Source organism: Dendrobates tinctorius, unplaced genomic scaffold (assembly GCF_039654945.1).
Source record: "Dendrobates tinctorius isolate UK_male_01 unplaced genomic scaffold, ASM3965494v1 ptg000034l, whole genome shotgun sequence".
In the NCBI taxonomy this organism is placed as follows: Eukaryota; Metazoa; Chordata; class Amphibia; order Anura; family Dendrobatidae; genus Dendrobates; species Dendrobates tinctorius.
In genome coordinates this window covers 16,134,871-16,156,833 of record NW_027361702.1, presented here as the reverse complement: position 1 = coordinate 16,156,833, position 21,963 = coordinate 16,134,871, and the positions used below count along the sequence as shown (strand labels likewise).

General features: G+C 47.3%; 1 protein-coding gene and 1 long non-coding RNA gene across 3 annotated transcripts in view; one reads left to right on the top strand and one right to left on the bottom strand.

Moving 5' to 3' along the window:
- The window catches only part of ASTN2 (astrotactin 2), a 1,339,273-nt gene extending 1,338,784 nt beyond the window's left edge, over window positions 1–489 (bottom strand). The window contains exon 1 of one of the 2 annotated variants that reach the window (XM_073573127.1): window positions 41–489. In XM_073573127.1, the coding sequence (XP_073429228.1) occupies window positions 41–314 (274 nt within the window). In that variant the 5' untranslated portion in view covers window positions 315–489. The remainder of the gene's footprint in view (window positions 1–40) is intronic. The other variant, XM_073573126.1, reaches the window with a different exon arrangement.
- LOC141087556 (uncharacterized) lies at window positions 489–15,242 on the top strand. Its single transcript, XR_012231689.1, has 2 exons — window positions 489–683; window positions 11,743–15,242. It is a non-coding gene; the product is annotated as an uncharacterized lncRNA (long non-coding RNA).
- The last annotated feature ends 6,721 nt before the right edge of the window (window positions 15,243–21,963 follow it).

Sequence of the window (21,963 nt, the reverse complement as noted above, 5' to 3'; positions counted from 1 at the left end):
GGGAGCTGCCAGGGCCGGTCACACTCACACACTGCCTCACCCAGGGTGAAGTAGGGCGGCTCGGTGTTGTGCAGGTCGTCCCTCACGGACACGCTCCCGGGCGCCTCGCTGTGGACGTGCAGGGGAAGTCGGGAATCCCCGGGTCCGGGATGCGCTGAGGACACGGCGGCGCCGCTCCAGCTCAGCTCCCGCTCCCGTAGCGCCGGTAACGTGGACACGGTGACGGTCTTCAGCAGGCATCCCTGCGGCTGGGAGGACGGGCGGGCAATGTACGGGAGCACAGCCAGGAGGCCCAGGCACAGCGCGGACCGCATCCTGCTCCAGCCACCAGACAGACAGCGGCTCCGGCACTGTTAACTCCAAGTGTCCCGGCCGCGCCGCGTCTCCCGCATCTCACACGGCGATCGCCCCTTTAACTCTCTGCTCCAAGCAGCAGCCACCTCTCTGGCGCTGCTCCTTGCCATTTATTACACGCCCTCTTAACATTATGTCTCCCGGCAACAGCCAATCGGCGTAAGGTACAGCGGTCCATTTGATTCCGCCCCCTGCCCATTTAAGGAATTGTCGCCTGGCAACTGCCAATCAGAAACGCCGGTTTGAGTAGACCTGCGCAGGTGCTGTGGCCATTATCACAGGAGTCGTACAGCCCGGAAAAGTGTGCGGTGCCGGTACCGGCGGGAGAGGTGAGTGCAGGTAATGGGGCTGATAATGGCCGGGGGATGACTTGGAACAGCGCCATCTGCTGGAAGCTCCAGAGGAGGAAGCGTTCATCCCTCGTGTCCTGCTCCTCTGGGGTAACGTCCTGAGTCTATCCCAAGATACAGGGAACGGAGTCCTCGGCTCACAGCCCCCTATCGGCTCTAGCGGAGCCGTCTGTTCTCGAGGACCCAGCACATTCTGGAGAACCCAACCTTCTACAGCAGTGGTCCCCAACCTTTTTTGCACCGGGGACCGGTTTCAAGCAAGACCATTCTTCCATGGCCCGGCAGGGCGGGGATGGAGGTGTGGCAGGGGCGGGGCTTTGGTCATAAGGGGGCGGGGCTATGGACACGGTTGTAGTGTAGCAGTGCATACTTATAATTAAATAACATTTATAATGTGACTCAACTCACCATAGGTTTTGAATAAGTGCTCCATCACCCCCTTCTCCCCATCATTGCCTTCACCCCATCACTCCCTTCTCCCCATCATTGCCTTCTCCCCATCACTGCTGTCTCCCCATCATTGCCTTCACCCCATCATTCCCCTCTCCCCATCATTGCCTTCACCCCATCACTGCCATCTCTCCATCATTGCCTTCACCCCATCACTGCCATCTCTCCATCATTGCCTTCACCCCATCACTGCTGTCTCCCCATCATTGCCTTCACCCCATCATTCCCCTCTCCCCATCATTGCCTTCACCCCATCACTGCCATCTCTCCATCATTGCCTTCACCCCATCACTGCCATCTCTCCATCATTGCCTTCACCCCATCACTGCTGTCTCCCCATCATTGCCTTCACCCCATCACTGCCATCTCCCCATCATTGCATTCACCCCATCACTGCTGTCTCCCCATCATTGCCTTCACCCCATCACTGCCGTCTCTCCATCATTGCTTTCACCCCATCACTCCCTTCTCCCCATCATTGCCTTCACCCCATCACTGCCGTCTCTCCATCATTGCCTTCACCCCATCACTCCCCTCTCCCCATCATTGCCTTCACCCCATCACTCCCTTCTCCCCATCATTGCCTTCACCCCATCACTCCCTTCTCCCCATCACTGCCTTCACCCCATCACTCCCCTCTCCCCATCATTGCCTTCACCCCATCACTCCCCTCTCCCCATCATTGCCTTCACCCCATCACTCCCCTCTCCCCATCATTGCCTTCACCCCATCACTCCCTTCTCCCCATCATTGCCTTCACCCCATCACTCCCTTCTCCCCATCATTGCCTTCACCCCATCACTCCCCTCATGGCCTTCTCCTCATGTCCCCATCTCCTCCAGGGCCAGGCTACACAAACACAGACCAACACACACACAGACATACATGTACACACATTATACACACACACACAGACAGACATACATATACACACAGACACCACCTCTCTCCTCTCACCTGCCCGCCGCCCGCGCTTCCTCGCACTGACACAGCAGCGGCCGCGCTCCTCTCTGTGTCAGTCAGAGACAGGAAGCGCGGGCGGCGGGCAGGAAGCTGGACGGGTCCTTGCAGCTCCGCTCCTGCTATTCCCTCTTGCAGGCAGCGGAGCTGCTTGATCGCTCCCTGCCCGCCGCTAAGAGCTGCTGCGCGCCGCCCCAGCCCCCACTACGCCACTGACCGCCCCTGGCTCACCTTGTGTCCGCGGACCGACAAGGGCACTGCAGCGGCCCGGTGCTGGGCCGCGGACCGGCGGTTGGGGACCCCTGTTCTAGAGAGCCCAGCACATTCTGGAGAACCCAACCTTCTAGAGAGCCCAGCACATTCTGGAGAACCCAACCTTCTAGAGAGCCCAGCACATTCTGGCAGGGCCGGTTTAAGGCAAAGTGGGGCCCTAGGCAAAGTTTAAAATGGGGCCCCAAATGCTACTGTAACATATTGCACATCACACAGAAGCATTTCGGTTGTAGTTACATGCGCTGAGTTCAGGCCGCTAAATGAGTGAGATCGACAATATTGAAGTCATTCAATGCTTGTTTCCCGGCCTCTTTCCACCATCTGAGAGAGAATGATGGAGACAGAATCATCACTAATGGATCACCACACAGTATCATGTTATCAGCAGCACATCTACAGTTTACACCCTATAGTCCTCCATACAGTATAATACACTCCTCAGTCCTCCATATAGTATAATACACTCCTCATAGTCCTCCATATATTAAGATACACTGCCCAGTCCTCCATATAATACAATACAATCCTCATAGTGCTCCATATAGTTTAATGCACCGCAATAGTCATCCATGTAGTACAATTCACTTCCCATAGTATAATGCACCCCATAGTTATTCATATAATGTATTCCCCATAGTACTCGATACAGTATAACGCAGCCCACATATAGTATAATGCAGCCACCCCATAGAGCATAATGCAGCCCCGCCATACAATATAATGTAACCCCCCCATAGAATATAATGCAGCCCCCCAAAATAGTATAATGCAGCCCCTCCATAGAATATATGCAACCCCCTCAGAGTATAATGCAGCCCCTTATATAGTATAATGTAGCCCCTCCATAAAATACAATGTAGCCCTCCTCATATACAGGATAATGCAGCCCCTACAGAATATAATGTAGCCCCCTCATATTATAATGAAGCCCCCATACAATATAATGCAGCCCCCCATAGAATACAATGTAGCCTCCTCATATAGTATAATGTAGCCCCCTCAGAGTATGATGCAATCACCCCAATAGAATAAATATAATACAGCCCCCCATAGAATATAATGTAGCCCCCCATATTATATAACAGCCTCCCCCATAGAATATAATGAAAAATGTACCCCCCATGGTATATAACACAGCCGCATATTATATAGCCCAGCACCACATGGTATACAGCCCAGCATGGTATACAGCATGATATACAGCCCAGCATGGTATATAACATGATATACAGCCCAGCATGGTATATAGCCCAGCATGGTATACAGCCCAGCATAGTACACAGCCCAGCATGGTACACAGCGTGGTATATAGCCCAGCATGGTACACAGCGTGGTATATAGCCCAGCATGGTACACAGCGTGGTATAGAGCCCAGCATGATACACAGCATGGAATAGAGCCCAGCATAGTACACAGCGTGGTATAGAGCCCAGCATGGTACACAGCGTGGTATAGAGCCCAGCATGGTACACAGCGTGGTATATAGCCCAGCATGGTACACAGCGTGGTATAGAGCCCAGCATGATACACAGCATGGAATAGAGCCCAGCATAGTACACAGCGTGGTATAGAGCCCAGCATGGTACACAGCGTGGTATAGAGCCCAGCATGGTACACAGCGTGGTATAGAGCCCAGCATGGTACACAGCGTGGTATAGAGCCCAGCATGGTACACAGCGTGGTATAGAGCCCAGCATGGTACACAGCGTGGTATATAGCCCAGCATGGTACACAGCGTGGTATATAGCCCAGCATGGTACACAGCGTGGTATATAGCCCAGCATGGTACACAGCGTGGTATAGAGCCCAGCATGGTACACAGCGTGGTATAGAGCCCAGCATGGTACACAGCGTGGTATAGAGCCCAGCATGGTACACAGCGTGGTATAGAGCCCAGCATGGTACACAGCGTGGTATAGAGCCCAGCATGGTACACAGCGTGGTATAGAGCCCAGCATGGTACACAGCGTGGTATATAGCCCAGCATGGTACACAGCGTGGTATATAGCCCAGCATGGTACACAGCGTGGTATATAGCCCAGCATGGTACACAGCGTGGTATATAGCCCAGCATGGTACACAGCGTGGTATAGAGCCCAGCATGGTACACAGCGTGGTATAGAGCCCAGCATGGTACACAGCGTGGTATAGAGCCCAGCATGGTACACAGCGTGGTATAGAGCCCAGCATGGTACACAGCGTGGTATAGAGCCCAGCATGGTACACAGCGTGGTATAGAGCCCAGCATGGTACACAGCGTGGTATAGAGCCCAGCATGGTATATAGCGTGGTATAGAGCCCAGCATGGTATATAGCGTGGTATAGAGCCCAGCATGGTATATAGCGTGGTATAGAGCCCAGCATGGTATATAGCGTGGTATACAGCCCAGCATGGTATATAGCGTGGTATACAGCCCAGCATGGTATATAGCGTGGTATACAGCCCAGCATGGTATATAGCGTGGTATACAGCCCAGCATGGTATATAGCGTGGTATAGAGCCAAGCATGGTATATAGCGTGGTATACAGCCCAGCATGGTATATAGCGTGGTATAGAGCCAAGCATGGTATATAGCGTGGTATACAGCGTGGTATACAGCCCAGCATGGTATATAGCGTGGTATACAGCATAGTGTACAGCCCAGCATGGTATATAGCGTGGTATAGAGCCCAGCATGGTATATAGCGTGGTATACAGCCCAGCATGGTATATAGCGTGGTATAGAGCCCAGCATGGTATACAGCGTGGTATACAGCCCAGCATGGTATATAGCGTGGTATAGAGCCAAGCATGGTATATAGCGTGGTATACAGCGTGGTATACAGCCCAGCATGGTATATAGCGTGGTATACAGCTTAGTGTACAGCCCAGCATGGTATATAGCGTGGTATAGAGCCCAGCATGGTATATAGCGTGGTATAGAGCCCAGCATGGTATATAGCGTGGTATACAGCCCAGCATGGTATATAGCGTGGTATAGAGCCCAGCATGGTATATAGCGTGGTATACAGCCCAGCATGGTATATAGCGTGGTATAGAGCCAAGCATGGTATATAGCGTGATATACAGCGTGGTATACAGCCCAGCATGGTATATAGCGTGGTATACAGCATAGTGTACAGCTCAGCATGGTATATAGCGTGGTATAGAAACCGGCATGGTATATAGCGTGGTATACAGCATAGTGTACAGCCCAGCATGGTATATAGCGTGGTATAGAGCCCAGCATGGTATATAGCGTGGTATAGAGCCCAGCATGGTATATAGCGTGGTATACAGCCCAGCATGGTATATAGCATGGTATAGAGCCCAGCATGGTATATAGCGTGGTATACAGCCCATCATGGTATATAGCGTGGTATACAGCCCAGCATGGTATATAGCGTGGTATAGAGCCAAGCATGGTATATAGCGTGGTATACAGCGTGGTATACAGCCCAGCATGGTATATAGCGTGGTATAGAGCCAAGCATGGTATATAGCGTGGTATACAGCGTGGTATACAGCCCAGCATGGTATATAGCGTGGTATACAGCATAGTGTACAGCCCAGCATGGTATATAGCGTGGTATAGAGCCCAGCATGGTATATAGCGTGGTATAGAGCCCAGCATGGTATATAGCGTGGTATACAGCCCAGCATGGTATATAGCGTGGTATAGAGCCCAGCATGGTATATAGCGTGGTATACAGCCCAGCATGGTATATAGCGTGGTATAGAGCCCAGCATGGTATATAGCGTGGTATACAGCCCAGCATGGTATATAGCGTGGTATAGAGCCCAGCATGGTATACAGCGTGGTATACAGCCCAGCATGGTATATAGCGTGGTATAGAGCCAAGCATGGTATATAGAGTGGTATACAGCGTGGTATACAGCCCAGCATGGTATATAGCGTAGTATACAGCATAGTGTACAGCCCAGCATGGTATATAGCGTGGTATAGAGCCCAGCATGGTATATAGCGTGGTATAGAGCCCAGCATGGTATATAGCGTGGTATACAGCCCAGCATGGTATATAGCGTGGTATAGAGCCCAGCATGGTATATAGCGTGGTATACAGCCCAGCATGGTATATAGCGTGGTATAGAGCCAAGCATGGTATATAGCGTGGTATACAGCGTGGTATACAGCCCAGCATGGTATATAGCGTGGTATACAGCATAGTGTACAGCCCAGCATGGTATATAGCGTGGTATAGAAACCGGCATGGTATATAGCGTGGTATACAGCATAGTGTACAGCCCAGCATGGTATATAGCGTGGTATAGAGCCCAGCATGGTATATAGCGTGGTATACAGCCCAGCATGGTATATAGCGTGGTATACAGCCCAGCATGGTATATAGCGTGGTATAGAGCCCAGCATGGTATATAGCGTGGTATACAGCGTGGTATACAGCCCAGCTTGGTATATAGCCCCCCCCGAGCGTGGCCCCACAGTCCAGTACTCACAGTGATTAAAAAAAAACAAAACAAAAAAAACACACACACTCTTTACCTCTTCTCCTCGCTTCCGCGCTGGTCCCAGCTCCTGGCTCAGCCTGCACTGCCTGGCACACAGTGAGCGCGTGATGATATGACGTCATCGCGCACCCGCTGTCTTTAAGAGGCAGAGCGGGGAATGATGGGAGAGGGAGCGTCAGCTGATGCCCTCTCCTCCATCATTGCGGTGAACTATACCGGCGTCTATGATGCCGGTATAGTTCAATGCGGCGGCGGGAGTCGGCGCTGGGGGCAGGCGGGGCCCCCTGCCTCACAGGGGCCCCATAGCGGCTCCATGATGTTCCACTAGCTGGGGGCCCCTGGGGGAGCGGGGGCCCTAGGCACCTGCCTGGTCTGCCTGCCCCTAGCGCCGGCCCTGCATTCTGGAGAACCCAAGATTCTGGAGGATCCATCCCATCCTGTAAAATCCATCCTATACTGAGGACCCATCCCATACTGGTAAATCCATCCTATACTGAAAGACCCATCCCATACTGGAAAATCCATCCTATACTGAAAGACCCATCCCATACTGGAAAATCCATCCTATACTGAGGACCCATCCCATACTGGAAAATCCATCCTATACTGAAAGACCCATCCCATACTGGAAAATCCATCCTATACTGAAAGACCCATCCCATACTGGAAAATCCACCCTATACTGAAAGACCCATCCCATACTGGAAAATCCACCCTATACTGAAAGACCCATCCCATACTGGAAAATCCATCCTATACTGAAAGACCCATCCCATACTGGAAAATCCATCCTATACTGAAAGACCCATCCCATACTGGAAAATCCATCCTATACTGAAAGACCCATCCCATACTGGAAAATCCATCCTATACTGAAAGACCCATCCCATACTGGAGAATCCATCCTATACTGAAAGACCCATCCCATACTGGAAAATCCATCCTATACTGAAAGACCCATTCCATACTGGGAAATCCGTCCTTCTGGAGGACCCATCCTCTACTAGAAAATTCAACTTGTTCTGGAGGACCCATCCTATACTGGAGGATCCATCATTTTCTGGGAATTCCATTGTATTCTGGAGGACCCATCCTGTCCTGGAAGTCATCCTATTTTGGAAGACCCATCTTAATCTGTAGGACCCATTTTGTTTTGAAGGATCCATCCTATTCTGGAGGACTCATCTTTATAGACTCATCACATTTTGAATGACCCACCTCATTCTTGGTGACTTATCTAATTCTGGAGGATCCATCCTTTTTTGGGGGGACCCATCATATTCTATTGTATTCAAGCTATTCTGAATCATACAACCAATTCTGGAAGACCCATCCCATTCTGTGGGATTCATCTCATTCTGGAGAATTCATCCTGCTTTGGAGGACTCATCTCATTTAAGATGACCCATCTTATTCTAAAAGACTTATCCTATATTGGACCCATCTATATCTGGAGTACCCATTGAATAAAGAAGATAATAGACCCATCACATTCTAGAGCACCCAACTCATTTTTCTGACCAGTCCTATTCTAGAGGACCCATCATATTTTGGCAGACTCATCCAATGCTGGAGGAAATATCTTATTCTGGATGACCCGTATTATTCTGAATGACCCATGTTATTCTGGAGAATCCTTATAATTCTGGAGGATCCATCTTATTCTGGAGAACATTATGGGGAATCCATAAGATTCTGGAGGAACCATTTTGTTCTGAAAAACCCATCCTATTCATGAGGACCCAGATTATTCGGCAGGACCCATCTCATTATGAACAACCTATCTTAATCCTATTCTGAAAGACCCATCTGGTTGTACAAGACCCATCCAATTTCATTGTGGAGGTCATATCTTATTTTGGAAGGCACCTCTCATTCTGGAAGATCCATCATATTCTGCAGGGCCCATTTGATTCTCGAGGATCCATCATATTCTGGAGCATCCATCTAATTTGGACCAATCTCATTCTGGAGGACCCATGACATCCTGCAGGAGCCATTTCATTCTGAAAGACATCTCATTCTCAAGGATCCATCTGATTCTGAAGGATCCATCCTATTCTGGAGGAACCATCTGATTGTAGAGAACCCATCTTATTCTGGAGGATCCATTATTTCCTGTTGCACCCATCTGTTTCTGGAGTACCCATTTAATTCTGGAGAACCTTTCTTGTTGTGAATTCTCTTTCTGGGCTCCCTCTGGTGGGTACTGAAGGTAGTGGAGCTGGTCAGATTGACAGAGGTGTTGCGAGTTCTCTTTCTGGGCTCCCTCTGGTGGTTACTGGAGGTAGTGGAGCTGGTCAGATTGACAGAGGCTTTCCACCTGATAATGATGATGACGATTGGAGATCTGGGGTTTCTGACTGGAGTATTTAAGACAGCTGACTTCCTTCAATTCCTGCTGGTGATTTTCTTCCTGTTCCTTCTGAGGTCTGATGACTCCTGCTGTGTTCCTGCATGGTTCAGCTAAGTGGTTCATTTGCTAATCTTTTTGCATTTGATCTGGTTTTGTCTATCTCTGCTTTGTGCGGGTCAGCCAGCTCCGGCTGGGGCTTTGCTGGATCACCGCCCATATGTTGCTGCTTGTGTCAGTTGGTTCTGTCCCCTGTTATATTGGTCTCTTTTTGCTTTGCTTTCAGTATATACCAGAGTGTTGATATAGTGGGGGCGAGGTCGTGCGACTTCAGTACTTTTTTGTGAATCAGACATGTTGGATCTTTCAGAGTTTTTTGCGTGATTGCAGACAGTGTCTTTCCTTTCCTATCCTGTCTAGTCAGTTTGGGCCCATCATTTGCTCAGTCTGTTTTTCTACCTGCGTTTGTGTTTTTATCTTGTCTCACCGATAATATATGTTTGGGGGCTATCTATTCCTTTGGGGTCTGTTCCGGGGCAGTTTAGATTTCACCTTTCTTGCTTTAGGCTGAGTTAGCTCTCCGTCTGTGCTGAGGCGTCTAGGGCATCGTAGGTACGCTCCACGGCTACTGCTAGTTGTGTGGATAGAATCAGGGGTCTGTAATCCGCTTAGTTACCAACCTCTCTGGTTTTCTGGTGGCATAGCCTGGTCCTGCTATCCTCCTCGGTGACCCATTCATAACACTTTCTTATTTTTAGAAAGCACCTTTCATTCTGGATGACCCACCCTATTCTGGAGGACATATCTCATTCTGAAGGACCCATCCAATTCTGGAGAACCTATCATAATTTTCAGAACCCATTTTATTCTGGAGGGCCTATCTTATTCTTAAGTACCCATCCTATTTTGGAGGACCCATCTCATTCTGGAGGACCCATTTTATTCTGGTGGACCCATCGTATTCCTATCTCATTCTGGATGACCCATCCTATCTTGAGGACCAATCTAACTAGAAAAAAAAAATCTTATTCTGGAGAACCCAACTCTTTCTGGAGGACCCATCTCATTCTTAGGAACTTATCCTATTTTGGAGGATCCATCCAAAAGTAGAGGGCCCAACTTATTCTGGAGGACCCATTCTATTTTGAAGATCCCAATTCATTCTGGAGGACTTTCTTACTTTGGAAATCACCGCTTAGTCTGAAGGACCTATCCTATTATGGAAGACCTATCTCATTTGGAGGACCCATTTAATTCTGGAGATCTATCTTATTCTGGATGACCTATTTCATTCTGGAGAACCCTACTCATTTTGGAGGACCCATCCGTTTATGGAAGACTCATCTAATTCTGGAGGACCCATCCTATTCATGGGAACTGTCTTTTTCTGGACAAACCCATCTCTTTATGAAGGGCCCATTCAATTTTGGAGAATGCATCTTAATATGCAGGACACATTTTATTCTAGAAGACCAATTTCATAAAAAAAAAATACAGCTCATTCTGGAGGATTCATTTGATTCTGGAGGATCCATCTTATTGTGGACAACCCATCCTCTTCTGGAAAACCCATTCTATAATCAAAGACCTCCCTATCTCATTCTGATGATCCCTCATATTCTGGAGAACCCATTCCATCCTGGACTGCACATCCTATTTTGAAGGACCCATATTAATCTGGAGGAGTCATTTTATTCTGAAGGACTTATTTTAGTCTGGAGCTCTCATCTTAATTGATCCTTTACATTCAGGAGGACCCAACTCATTTTGGATGACCCATCTCATTCTAGAGTACCCATGTCTTACTGTTGAACTTGTGAATTCTGCGAATCAATCTCTTTCTAGAGGCTGCGTCATCCTCCATTTGATTCTGGAGGCTCCATCATATTCTGGAAAACGCATCTTTTTATAGATGACCCTTCTTATTCTGCAGGACCCATCTCATTCTGCAGGACTCACCATTTCGGAGGACCCTTTACATTCTGCAGGACCCATCTTATTTTGGAAGATCCATCTCATATTGGAAGGACCGACCCATCCTTTTCTTGAAGGCCCTTCTCATTCTGTAGAACCCATCTTATTCTGGAGTATTCATTCCCATTTAGGATGGTCTTAAATGCTTGTATAGGTACTTTGCTGAAATACCATATGTATTTGTACGTAAATTGCCCTTGCCCTTATTCACACATTGAGGTAAACTCTGACACATGGTAAGGTTTTTAATATTAGACAGTGTAGGACCATCCCGATCAGGGTCACCTTGTCGATGGTGGGATGACTTTTATGCTATTTTTGATCAAAAACAGTATTACTAAGAACCATGTGTTAGTTAGATGTACTTTTGCTTTTTACTTATTTAGTTACAGCAGGGTTTATGTTCATTTAGTTTTAGGCAATTCTTCTAGGTACACTTTCACACAGTTTTTGGCCGAACTTGACAGGAAGGTTGCTCCACACTTGTAGAACTAATCACAGATCTTCTGTGGATGTTGCTTGTGCTAATCCTTCTCTTTTTTTATGTAATCCCACACAGGCTCAATGATATTGGAATACGGGTTCTGTGGGGCTGTATCATCCCTTCCAGGACTCCTTGTTCTTCTTTACGCTGAAGATAGTTCTTAATGACATTGGCTAGATGTTGGGGGTTGTTGTCTGGCTGCAGAATACATTTGGAGGCAAGTAAACTCCTCACCGATGTTATTACATGATGGATAAGCATCTTCCTGTTATTCTCAGCATAGAGAACACAGATAATTCTGACTAAATCTTCAACTCCATTTGCTGAAGTGCAGCCCAAAACTTGCAAGGACCCTCCACCATGCTTCACTGTTTCATGCAGACACTCATTATTGTTTACTAGCTATGAACCTGTTCTACACCCGGGTGGCGAGCATTTTAATTGGTATATGGTCTCCCATCCTGGTATGTGCTGCCACCCTCCTATCCTGGTACGCATGGCACCCCTCATTCCTATCCTGGTATGCATGGTACCCTCACCCCCCCCAATCCTGGTATGAATGGCACCCCATTCTTCATCCTGGTATGCATGGTCCCCTCACCCCTTAATCCTGGTATGCATGGTACTCCCTCATCCCTATCCTGGTATCCATGGTCACCTCACCCCCTATCCTGGTATGCATGGTCCCCTCTCCCCCTATCCTGGTATGCATGGCCCCCTCACCCCCTATCCTGGTATGTATGGTCCCCTCACCCCCTATCCTGGTATGCATAGTCCTCTCATCCCTCAATCCTGGTATGCATGGTACCCCTCATCCCCCAATCCTGGTATGCATGGTCCTCTCACCCCTCAATCCTGGTATGCATGGTACTCCCTCATCCCTATCCTGGTATGCATGGTCACCTCACCCCCTATCCTGGTATGCATGGTCCCCTCTCCCCCTATCCTGGTATGCATGGCCCCCTCACCCCCTATCCTGGTATGTATGGTCCCCTCACCCCCTATCCTGGTATGCATAGTCCTCTCATCCCTCAATCCTGGTATGCATGGTACCCCTCATCCCCCAATCCTGGTATGCATGGTCCTCTGACCCCCCAATCCTGGTATGCATGGTACTCCCTCATCCCTATCCTGGTATGCATGGTCCCCTCACCCCCTATCCTGGTATGCATGGTACCCCTCACCCCCAATCTTGGTATGCATGGTCCCCTCACACCCTATCCTGGCATGCATAGTCCTCTCATCCCTCAATCCTGGTATGCATGGTACCCCTCATCCCCCAATCCTGGTATGCATGGTACTCCCTCATCCCCTAATCCTGGTATGTATGGTACCCCTCATCCCCTAATCCAGGTATGCATGATACCCCTCATCCCCTAATCCTGGTATGCATGGTCCTCTGACCCTCCAATCCTGGTATGCATGGTCCTCTGATCCCACAATCCTGGTATGCATGGTACTCTCTCATCCCTATCCTGGTATGCATGGTCCCCTCACCCCCTATCCTTGTATGCATGGTACCCCTCATCCCTCAATCCTGGTATGCATGGTACTCCCTCATCCCTATCCTGGTATGTATGGTACCCCTCATCCCCTAATCCTGGTATGCATGATGCCCCTCATCCCATAATCCTGGTATGCATGATACCCCTCATCCCCCAATACTGGTATGCATGGTCCTCTGACCCCCCAATCCTGGTATGCATGGTACTCCCTCATCCCTATCCTGGTATGCATGGTCCCCTCACCCCCTATCCTGGTATGTATGGTACCCTTCATCCTCCAATCTTGGTATGCATGGTACCCCTCATTCCCCAATCCTGGTATGCATGGTACCCCTCATCCCCTAATCCTTGTATGCATGATACCCCTCATCCCCCTATCCTGGTATGCATTGTACTCCCTCATCCCTATCCTGGTATGTATGACCCCCTATCCTGGTATGCATGGTACCCCTCATCCCCCAATCCTGGTGTGCATGGTACCCCTCATACCCCAATCCTGGTATGTATAGTCCCCTCACCCCCTATCCTGGTATGCATGGTACCCCTCATCCCCCAATCCTGGGATTCATGGTACCCCTCATTCCCCAATGCTGGTATGCATGGTACCCCTCAACCCCTATCCTGGTATGCATGGTACCCCTCATTCCCCAATCCTGGTATGAATGGTACCCTTCATCCCCCAATCCTGGTATGCATGGTACTCCCTCATCCCCCAATCCTGGTATGCATGGTCCTCTGCAAGTGTGTCTTCAGTAAAATGGTGCCGGATCGCGCTATGCGCATGCGTGATTCCGGCCGCACTCCCGCCCCGTTCTCCGGCCGAAGAGAAGCGCCGCGGTAACGCTCCTCCCGGTCAGGTAAGTATGTAAGTATGGCGTCGGAGATGGCGGTATGCAGTGTGTACGGTACCGCCATCTCCGGCGCCATACACACTCCTCACCGCTGGTTGCCTTCATCTGTCTGGAGCCAGACTGCGCAGGCGCATCGCGCTTGCGCAGTCTATAAAGGCTTCGGACAGAGTGACGCTTACAGCGTTATATTATAGATAGCCACATAGGTCATACTTTGAATCTTCAGCCCAGGGCACCTGCTGACAGTTTCTTCACACCAGTCTCTATGTTTTCATGCACTCCGTCTTGTTTTCATGTCGAATGCACGGTTTTTGGCCGCAATTGTTCAATGAAGACCTCTTCTGGCTAGACTTCTCTGAACAGTAGCTGGGTCCCACAGCTTGCTGCCAGTTCTGAGCTGATGGCACTGCTGGACATCTACCAATTCTGAAGGGAGCTAAGAATGATGCGTCTTTCATCTGCTGTACTAAGTTTGCTTGGTCGACCACTGCAACTATTGAAGATTTATTGGTCCTTCTTCAAAGAAATTGAACATAACATCTTCAAACACCAGTCTGCTTTGAAACCTTTGCCTGGGAGAGATCTTGCTGATGCAGTATAACTACCTTTCGTCTTGTTGCTATGCTGTCTTATCATGATGTATGACCTGTTTCCTAGCACCTCGCATTTATAGCAGAGTTTGGCTGTTTCTCACCCAATTATAAGCCTCCTACACAGCTGTTTCCATTTCAGCTAATGACTGTGTCTCAGCCTACATATGAAGATGATGATTATTATTCACATGTTTGGTATAATTGGTTCAGGTCCGTTTACACAAACTAGTGGCATTAAATGAGCGCCGATCAGCTGCTTGATTGCTTATCGGCGGTAATTTACTAATCTGCCTACACACCGAACAATGTGTAATACATCATTCTTTGCACATAGCCAGCCATTGTTCTTGGTAGCATGACTCATGTCAAATGTGCTGCCGAGAAGGATTTTGTTTTTGTGCAGCAAAAAAGATAATTTCACCCAGTGTGCGAGCATTTTGATACTGCCAGATTATTGTGAAGCAGTATTTCCAGGAATGCTCTTTAAATGGATCTGACTTCATACACCTCAATGACAAAGGGCGGTCACCCCAAAAATTGCTGTGATTGAGATTTCTCTGTTGTTCATTCCCTTTGCATTTTGTGAATTGTTTAGAAATAAAGTGTAATGCTTCTTTTTTGGTAACCATTCTTTCTCTGCAGCAATCTATCCACGCCTTCGTTAAACATTTGCACCGCACGGTATATATGTATACATATATATACATTTGTATGCGTTTTCTGCTTTTCCCAGCCCCACTCTGAGCTTTGCCCCAGGTCCCTGGAGGTGTGGGTGTCCGTCCCTGCATACATTACACTTGGATCACAGACAGAGCTGACAGAGGGGGTTGATGGAGTGAAGTTTAGAAGGGGTGATTATTTTTCCTGTCGGGCTCATGGCTCATTAATACTGCGAGGCATATTCAGCCCATTACTCAGTTCTCTATCAATACTCCGGACCTGCAGGAAGAGGTAATAGTTATGCACTAGGTAATATGCATGGCTGCTTCTGCCTACACCGCACTTTTATAACATAGTTAAATGAAAATCGTCCTTCCATGCAGGCTGATCACCATGATGGATCCCCCCAAAAAAGATGGACCGGGAACATACAAATGATAATATATCAAGGCTAATAACACATTGCAGCAATTGATGGGATTCTGTGCCGTTAGGGTTTACTGGTTGCCACGATTCATTGCGGTAATATAATGTATAATACAGTGCATACTGAATTAATAGTATTACTTCACTTCCACGTATAGAGATAATACTCCGAGCAGGCAACTTCAGGTGGGAAGACCTACGACTTGTGATTTCATCATCACCCCATCCCTTTGGGGACAGGTAGGGCCACTCCGCTGGCACCATTTTTCTGGAGGGCATAGTCTGATGATAGACACATGTCAATGCACCACAAATCTGAACCGGCCCCATGGCAGCGGCTTTTCATCATGGTAGCTCTCTGACAATGATCCAAGAAGAAGATGGATAGACACTTGCTGCATAGACAGCGTTGAGATTTCAGGTTCTCCACACCGAACAGATTGTCTCTTTACTTTCCTTTCATGGTGCTGATCTGTATATTCAGCTTCTCCTGGACACCTATGTTCTCAGCTCTCATCATGCCTAGCCAATATGCCATCCAAAGGACAGCAGGGAAACTTTGTCATTGCAGACCACCTGTCATATAAAGCTCAATCTGACCAGTAAAAAGCTTGGACTGAATGAACTATCCCTCACAGTATGTTCACACAAATGTATTTTCCTTCCGTCCATGTGGAGAACGGACAGAACATGGACGCAACGCTAACCACTCCCTGAGGTAGCATTGCGAAACATGTGTTGGAAGGTGAGGTGGGTTGAACACTTTGATACTATGGGTTTGTAGTCCTTTTATTATTTTTACATTGATGTGACCTTTTATCAATGAACTTTGTATACTTTTAGGGTATTTATTATTGGTACTCCACCATTCATTATAATAATAATAATTTTATTTTTATAGTGCTAACGTATTCGGCAGCACTTTACATTACTTGTAAAGTGACTTGTACAGACAGTAAAGACATTACAGAATAACATAATTCAACAGATACCAGTAGGAGTGAGGGTCCTGCTGCTCACAAGCTACAATCTATGAGGAAATAGGGGAGACACGAAGGTAGGTGGTAAGAAGAGCTTATATTGTATGGTCTGGACATAATATAATAAATAGGGTATGCATATAATGCTGCACGAACTAGTCACCAATCAGTGTGTGTACAGTAAAAACTCAAATGCTCATAGAGGCTTTGGAAACATGATATGAGGGTCCAGATTTGAAAGAAAATTTTGTATGGGCAAAAGAGGGATAGTTACATAAGTCAGGTGATGTGATAGGCTAGTCTAAAGAAGTGGTCACACTTAAAACTGTGGGCATTGGGAGTTAATCAAATTGTCCTGGGTAGTGCATTCCAGAGAATTGGCACAGCACATGAGAAGTCTTGGAGACGGGAATGGGACTTTTGGATTAATGAGGATTTTAAACTTAAATCATTAGCAGAACGGAGGACACGGGTAGGGTGGTAGACTGAGACGAGGGAGGAGATGTAGGGTGATGCTGAACCATGGAGCGCTTTGTGGATGAGAGTGATAAGTTTATATGGAACTCTGGAGTGGATGGGTAACCAGTGCAATGACTGGCACAGGGTGGAGGCATCGGTGTAACGGTCGGTGAGGAATATGATCCTGACTGCTGCATTCAGGATGAATTGGAGAGGGGAGAGTATAGTAAGAGGGAGACCGATCAGTAGAGAGTTACAATAGTCCATTATTATAAATTGATTTCTATATTTATTCTATTATGAATTAAGATCTGCATTTTTATTATGCACTGGCACTTTCCTTTGCTGCATTTATACGTTTATACTTTTGCACGCTGCACTTTTTTGACTGCTATATTCATAGATTCATATCATGGACCAAACACTTTTTTGTTCATTGACAGGCTCTATAATATTTTACATTTGGTGCCTTATTTTGTCCTGATCTCTTGGTCACTCTTCATTATAAATGTACATCACAAGTTTTTCACTGTATTCCTCCGCCTTCAATTATTTTATCTTGTCTGTTTTGTCGTATATGCTTTGTGTTTCTGTGTCTTGTCCAGTTTGTTCTCAGTGAAGGTTATGTTAATGCTTCGTTATTCATCCTGTGCTGGGTTTTTGTAGTTGTTATTACGGTTCTTTATATCTCCAGGTGACTTATTCACTAGTCCACCTTTACGCTATGACCCTCTTTTGTAGGTGTTAATGGACCCAATGTTAGCCTGTGTGCCAGTACACATGGGTATACACGTACAGCGCAGTGCATACTAAAGCCACTCAAGTATAATGACCAGACTGTGAAATACATGTGAGACCATGCAACCATCTAACACAATCAACGAAAACTGTGAAATATTGATTTTGGGAAAAAAGCAGAAATATAGATGTAGAGATATGATGAATAGAGCCTTAATATTATTACTGTATTTTTCGGACCATAAGACACACTTTTTTCCCAAAAATTTTTTGGGGAAAATGAGGGTGCGTCTTATGGTCGCAATATACTTACAAATCCTGTTGCGGCGGTCCCGTGGTGGCGGTCCCAATGCAGCCTCCCTGTGCTCTGTGGTGCGGTGGTGTCGGGGCTCTGTAGTGTGGCTGCAGCGGGGCTCTGTGCTGCGTGGGGGGCTCCGTCGGCATTTTGTTAAAGCCCGAAAGCCCCCCGCAGCGAAGTAGCTGCAACACGGTGGTCTTCAGAAAGATGGTCGCCGGGAGCGGCGCATATTCAAATTCAAATCTCGGCAACGAGATCTCGGGACAAGATCTCATTGCGGAGATCTGAAACTGAGTAGCGGCCATCTTTCCAGAGGCCCCTGGCGGCCATCTGTCCGGAGGCCTCTGCGTCGCAGCAACGGAGCTGCAGGGGGCTTTCCGGCTTTAACGAAATGCCGGCGGAGCCCCCACACAGCACAGAGCCCCGCTGCAGCCACACTACAGAGCCCCGACACCACCGCACCACAGAGCACAGGGAGGCTGCATTGGGACCACTGCCACGGGACCGCCACAACAAGATTTGTAAGTATATTGTGACCAGAGCACAGCCACCCCAGAGAGCACAGCCATCCCACGGACACAGCCACCCCACAGAGCACAGCCACCCCACGAACACAGCCACCCCACAGAGCACAGCCACCCCACGGACACAGCCACCCCACAGAGCACAGCCACCCCACGGACACAGCTACCCCACAGAGCACAGCCACCCCATGGACATAGCCACCCCACGGACACAGCCACCCCACAGAGCACAGCCACCCCACAGAGCACTGCCACCCCACGGAGCACAGCCACCCCACGGAGCTCCCCTGCAACACAGAGCACCCCCACCGCACCAGCATGGACCACCGAACGACCCCTGTGACCACTCCTCTACCTGTGCTGATCCCTTCGCTGATAAGCTGAATTCGGACTGTAAGACGGACCCCCATTCCACACATTTGTTTTCCCCTATTTTCCACCCCAAAATTTAGGGTGCGTCTTATGGTCCGTTGCGTCTTATAGTCCGAAAAATACGGTATATCCTAATGGGGCAAGTATTCGTGTATTTTTTTTAAATGTTTTACGACTCTTGGTGTGTTATTTTCTTTCTTTCCATCACATTTATCAAGTTTATGTTCCCTTTTTATTTTTTTGCACCGTTTCTGTCATTATAACGAACCTTCTTTGCACAAGTTTTATTTAGCATTATGTAAATCAAAGCTGAAATAAATATTTTACAATTCGTTTTCTCTCTAAAATATATGTATATAAATTGTGCACAAACTGTAAGCTATCTAAGAGTTATTTTATTTGTCATATTGTAATGTTTTTTTCTCCCCTCTGACAACTGAGAAATTATATCCAGCCACTCACGTTCTCAAACTATGGTTGTGACAGGCCCCATGTGCCATACTGGATCAAGTGGCCATAAACATAATTACCCAAGAATTGTAAAGTAGAAGGTAAAGCGGTTGTCCACTACTTTGACAACGCCCTTCTCAATCCCTATGTTGCTTCCTTGTAAAATAACATTTATACTCACCTCCGGTGCCGCCGCTGTTCCAGCGGACTGGGCAGTTACTCTCCTGAGGCTCACATGACAGCATTATGTCACTCAATCCCTGCAGCCAAGCAGCGTTGAATTCTCTTTCCTTTGTACGTAATTGACAGCTGTAGGAAGTTTGAGGGCAGCCACAGCTCTCACTTCCTCCAGACGTCTTTATCCCTTACTGTCATCGGACGGAATAGTACGTCCGATGACAGTACCCCCAATTTGATGTGGGCTCCAGCAGTGAGCCCACCTCAAAGCAGTGACATGTCAGCTGTTTTGAACAGCTGACGTGCCCGCAATAGTCACGGGCAGAATCACGATTCTCCCGCAGCTATTAACTAGTTAAATGCCACTGTCATACTCTGACAGCGGCATTTAACAAGAGCTTCCAGACATCCGGCCGGAAATGTGCTCACCGGTGATCCCGTCACATGAACGGGGGTCATCGGTTCGTCGGCATAACAACCAGACGTCTCCTTGAGACCTGTATGGTTGTTGATGCCGAATTGCTATGAGCAACACCCTGTGGTCGGCGCTCATAGCAATGCAGTAATTCTGCTACATAGAGGCGATCTGAGCATCGCCTCTATGTAGCAGAGGCGATGAAGTTGTGGCAGCTTCTAGCCTCCAGTGGAGACTTTTGAAGCATGCCAAATGTAAAAAATAAAGGTTTTAAAAATATGAAAGAAAAAAACATAAAAGTTCAAATCACCCCACATTCGCCCCATTCAAAATAAAACAAAAAAAATAAAATCAAACATATTTGGTATCGCCGCGCCGCTTTCAGAAACGCCTGATCTATCAATAAAAAAAAGTGTTAACCTGATCGGTAAACGGCGTAGCGAGAAAAAAAATCAAAACGCCTGAATTACGTTTTTTTGGTCGTCGCAACATTGCATTAAAATGCAATAACGGGTGATCAAAAGATCATATCTGAACAAAAATGGTATCAATAACAACGCCAGTTCTGTGCACAAAAATAAGCTCTCACCCAACCCGAGATCACAAAAAATGGAGACGCTACGGGTATCGGAAAATGGCGCAATTTTTTTTCACCACTTAGATAAAAAAGAACCTAGACATGTTTGGTGTCTATAAACTCATAATGACCTGGAGAATCTGAATGGCAGGCCAGTTTTAGCATTTAGTGAACATGGTGAAAAAGCCAAACAAAAACCAAATTCACCGCACTTGGAATTTTTTTCCCATTTTCCGGTACAGGATATGGTAAAACCAATGGTGTCGGTCAAATGTAAAACTCGTCCCGCAAAAAATAAGCCCTCACACGGCTATATTGACAGAAAGATAACAAAGTTATGGCTCTGGGAAGAAGGGGAAGGAAAAACAAAAACGCAAAACCCGAAAAACCTCCGGTCGTAAAGAGGTTATGTCAAGCAGCCTCAGGGATAGCTTGACATAACAATGTAATAACGTCACGTGCGCCTCAGGAGAACCAGTGTCGACACCACTGGAATTACGCTGGTACCAGAAGTGAGTACAAGTGTTGTCATTTTACTTGAAAACATAAGCATTTAGTTGTCCTAGTAGTGGAAAACCTTAAAGTGAACCTGTCAGCAGGATTTTGCTAAGTAAACTACAGATAGTGTCATGTTGCTGCTGTTATACAGATTAAAATGATACCTGGGGTGAAGAAATCTGTCTTGTGGTTCTTGTGCAATCAGCATTAGAAGTTTTCAGTTAATGAGATACCCTTGCTCTGGGGTGGCCTGTGGGCAGAGTCTTATCTTCCTGCTCTAAGCCAGAGAAAACAAGGAAAGACCTGTCCGCTGTCCACCCCAAAGCACAAACATGTTTTTCATCATAGAGACCTGTGGTGAGGTCTTTCCTTGGTTTCTCTGGCTTGGATCAGGAAGATAAGACTCTGCCTACAGTCTTGCCTCAGAGCACGGCTATCTCATTAACTGAAAACTTCTAATACTGATTACACAAGAACCACAAGACAGATTTCTTCCCTCCAAGTATAATTTTAATCAGTATAACAGCACCAACCTGACAGTGTCTGTAGTTTACTTAGCAAAATCCTGATGACAGGTTCACTTTGAGGGAAAGGTGTTGTCTAGTCCTTTGGGTTGTTGAACCGGCATGGTAAAACAGTCATTTTTTGTATAAAAAAATGAGTCTTCCCATTAAAACTCTCTCTCTTCACAAGAACAAAGTTTTTTTTGTTATCAATCAAGAAAATGTTTTATTTAAAGTAAAGACAGGACAGTATACAGCGTAAACCAAACT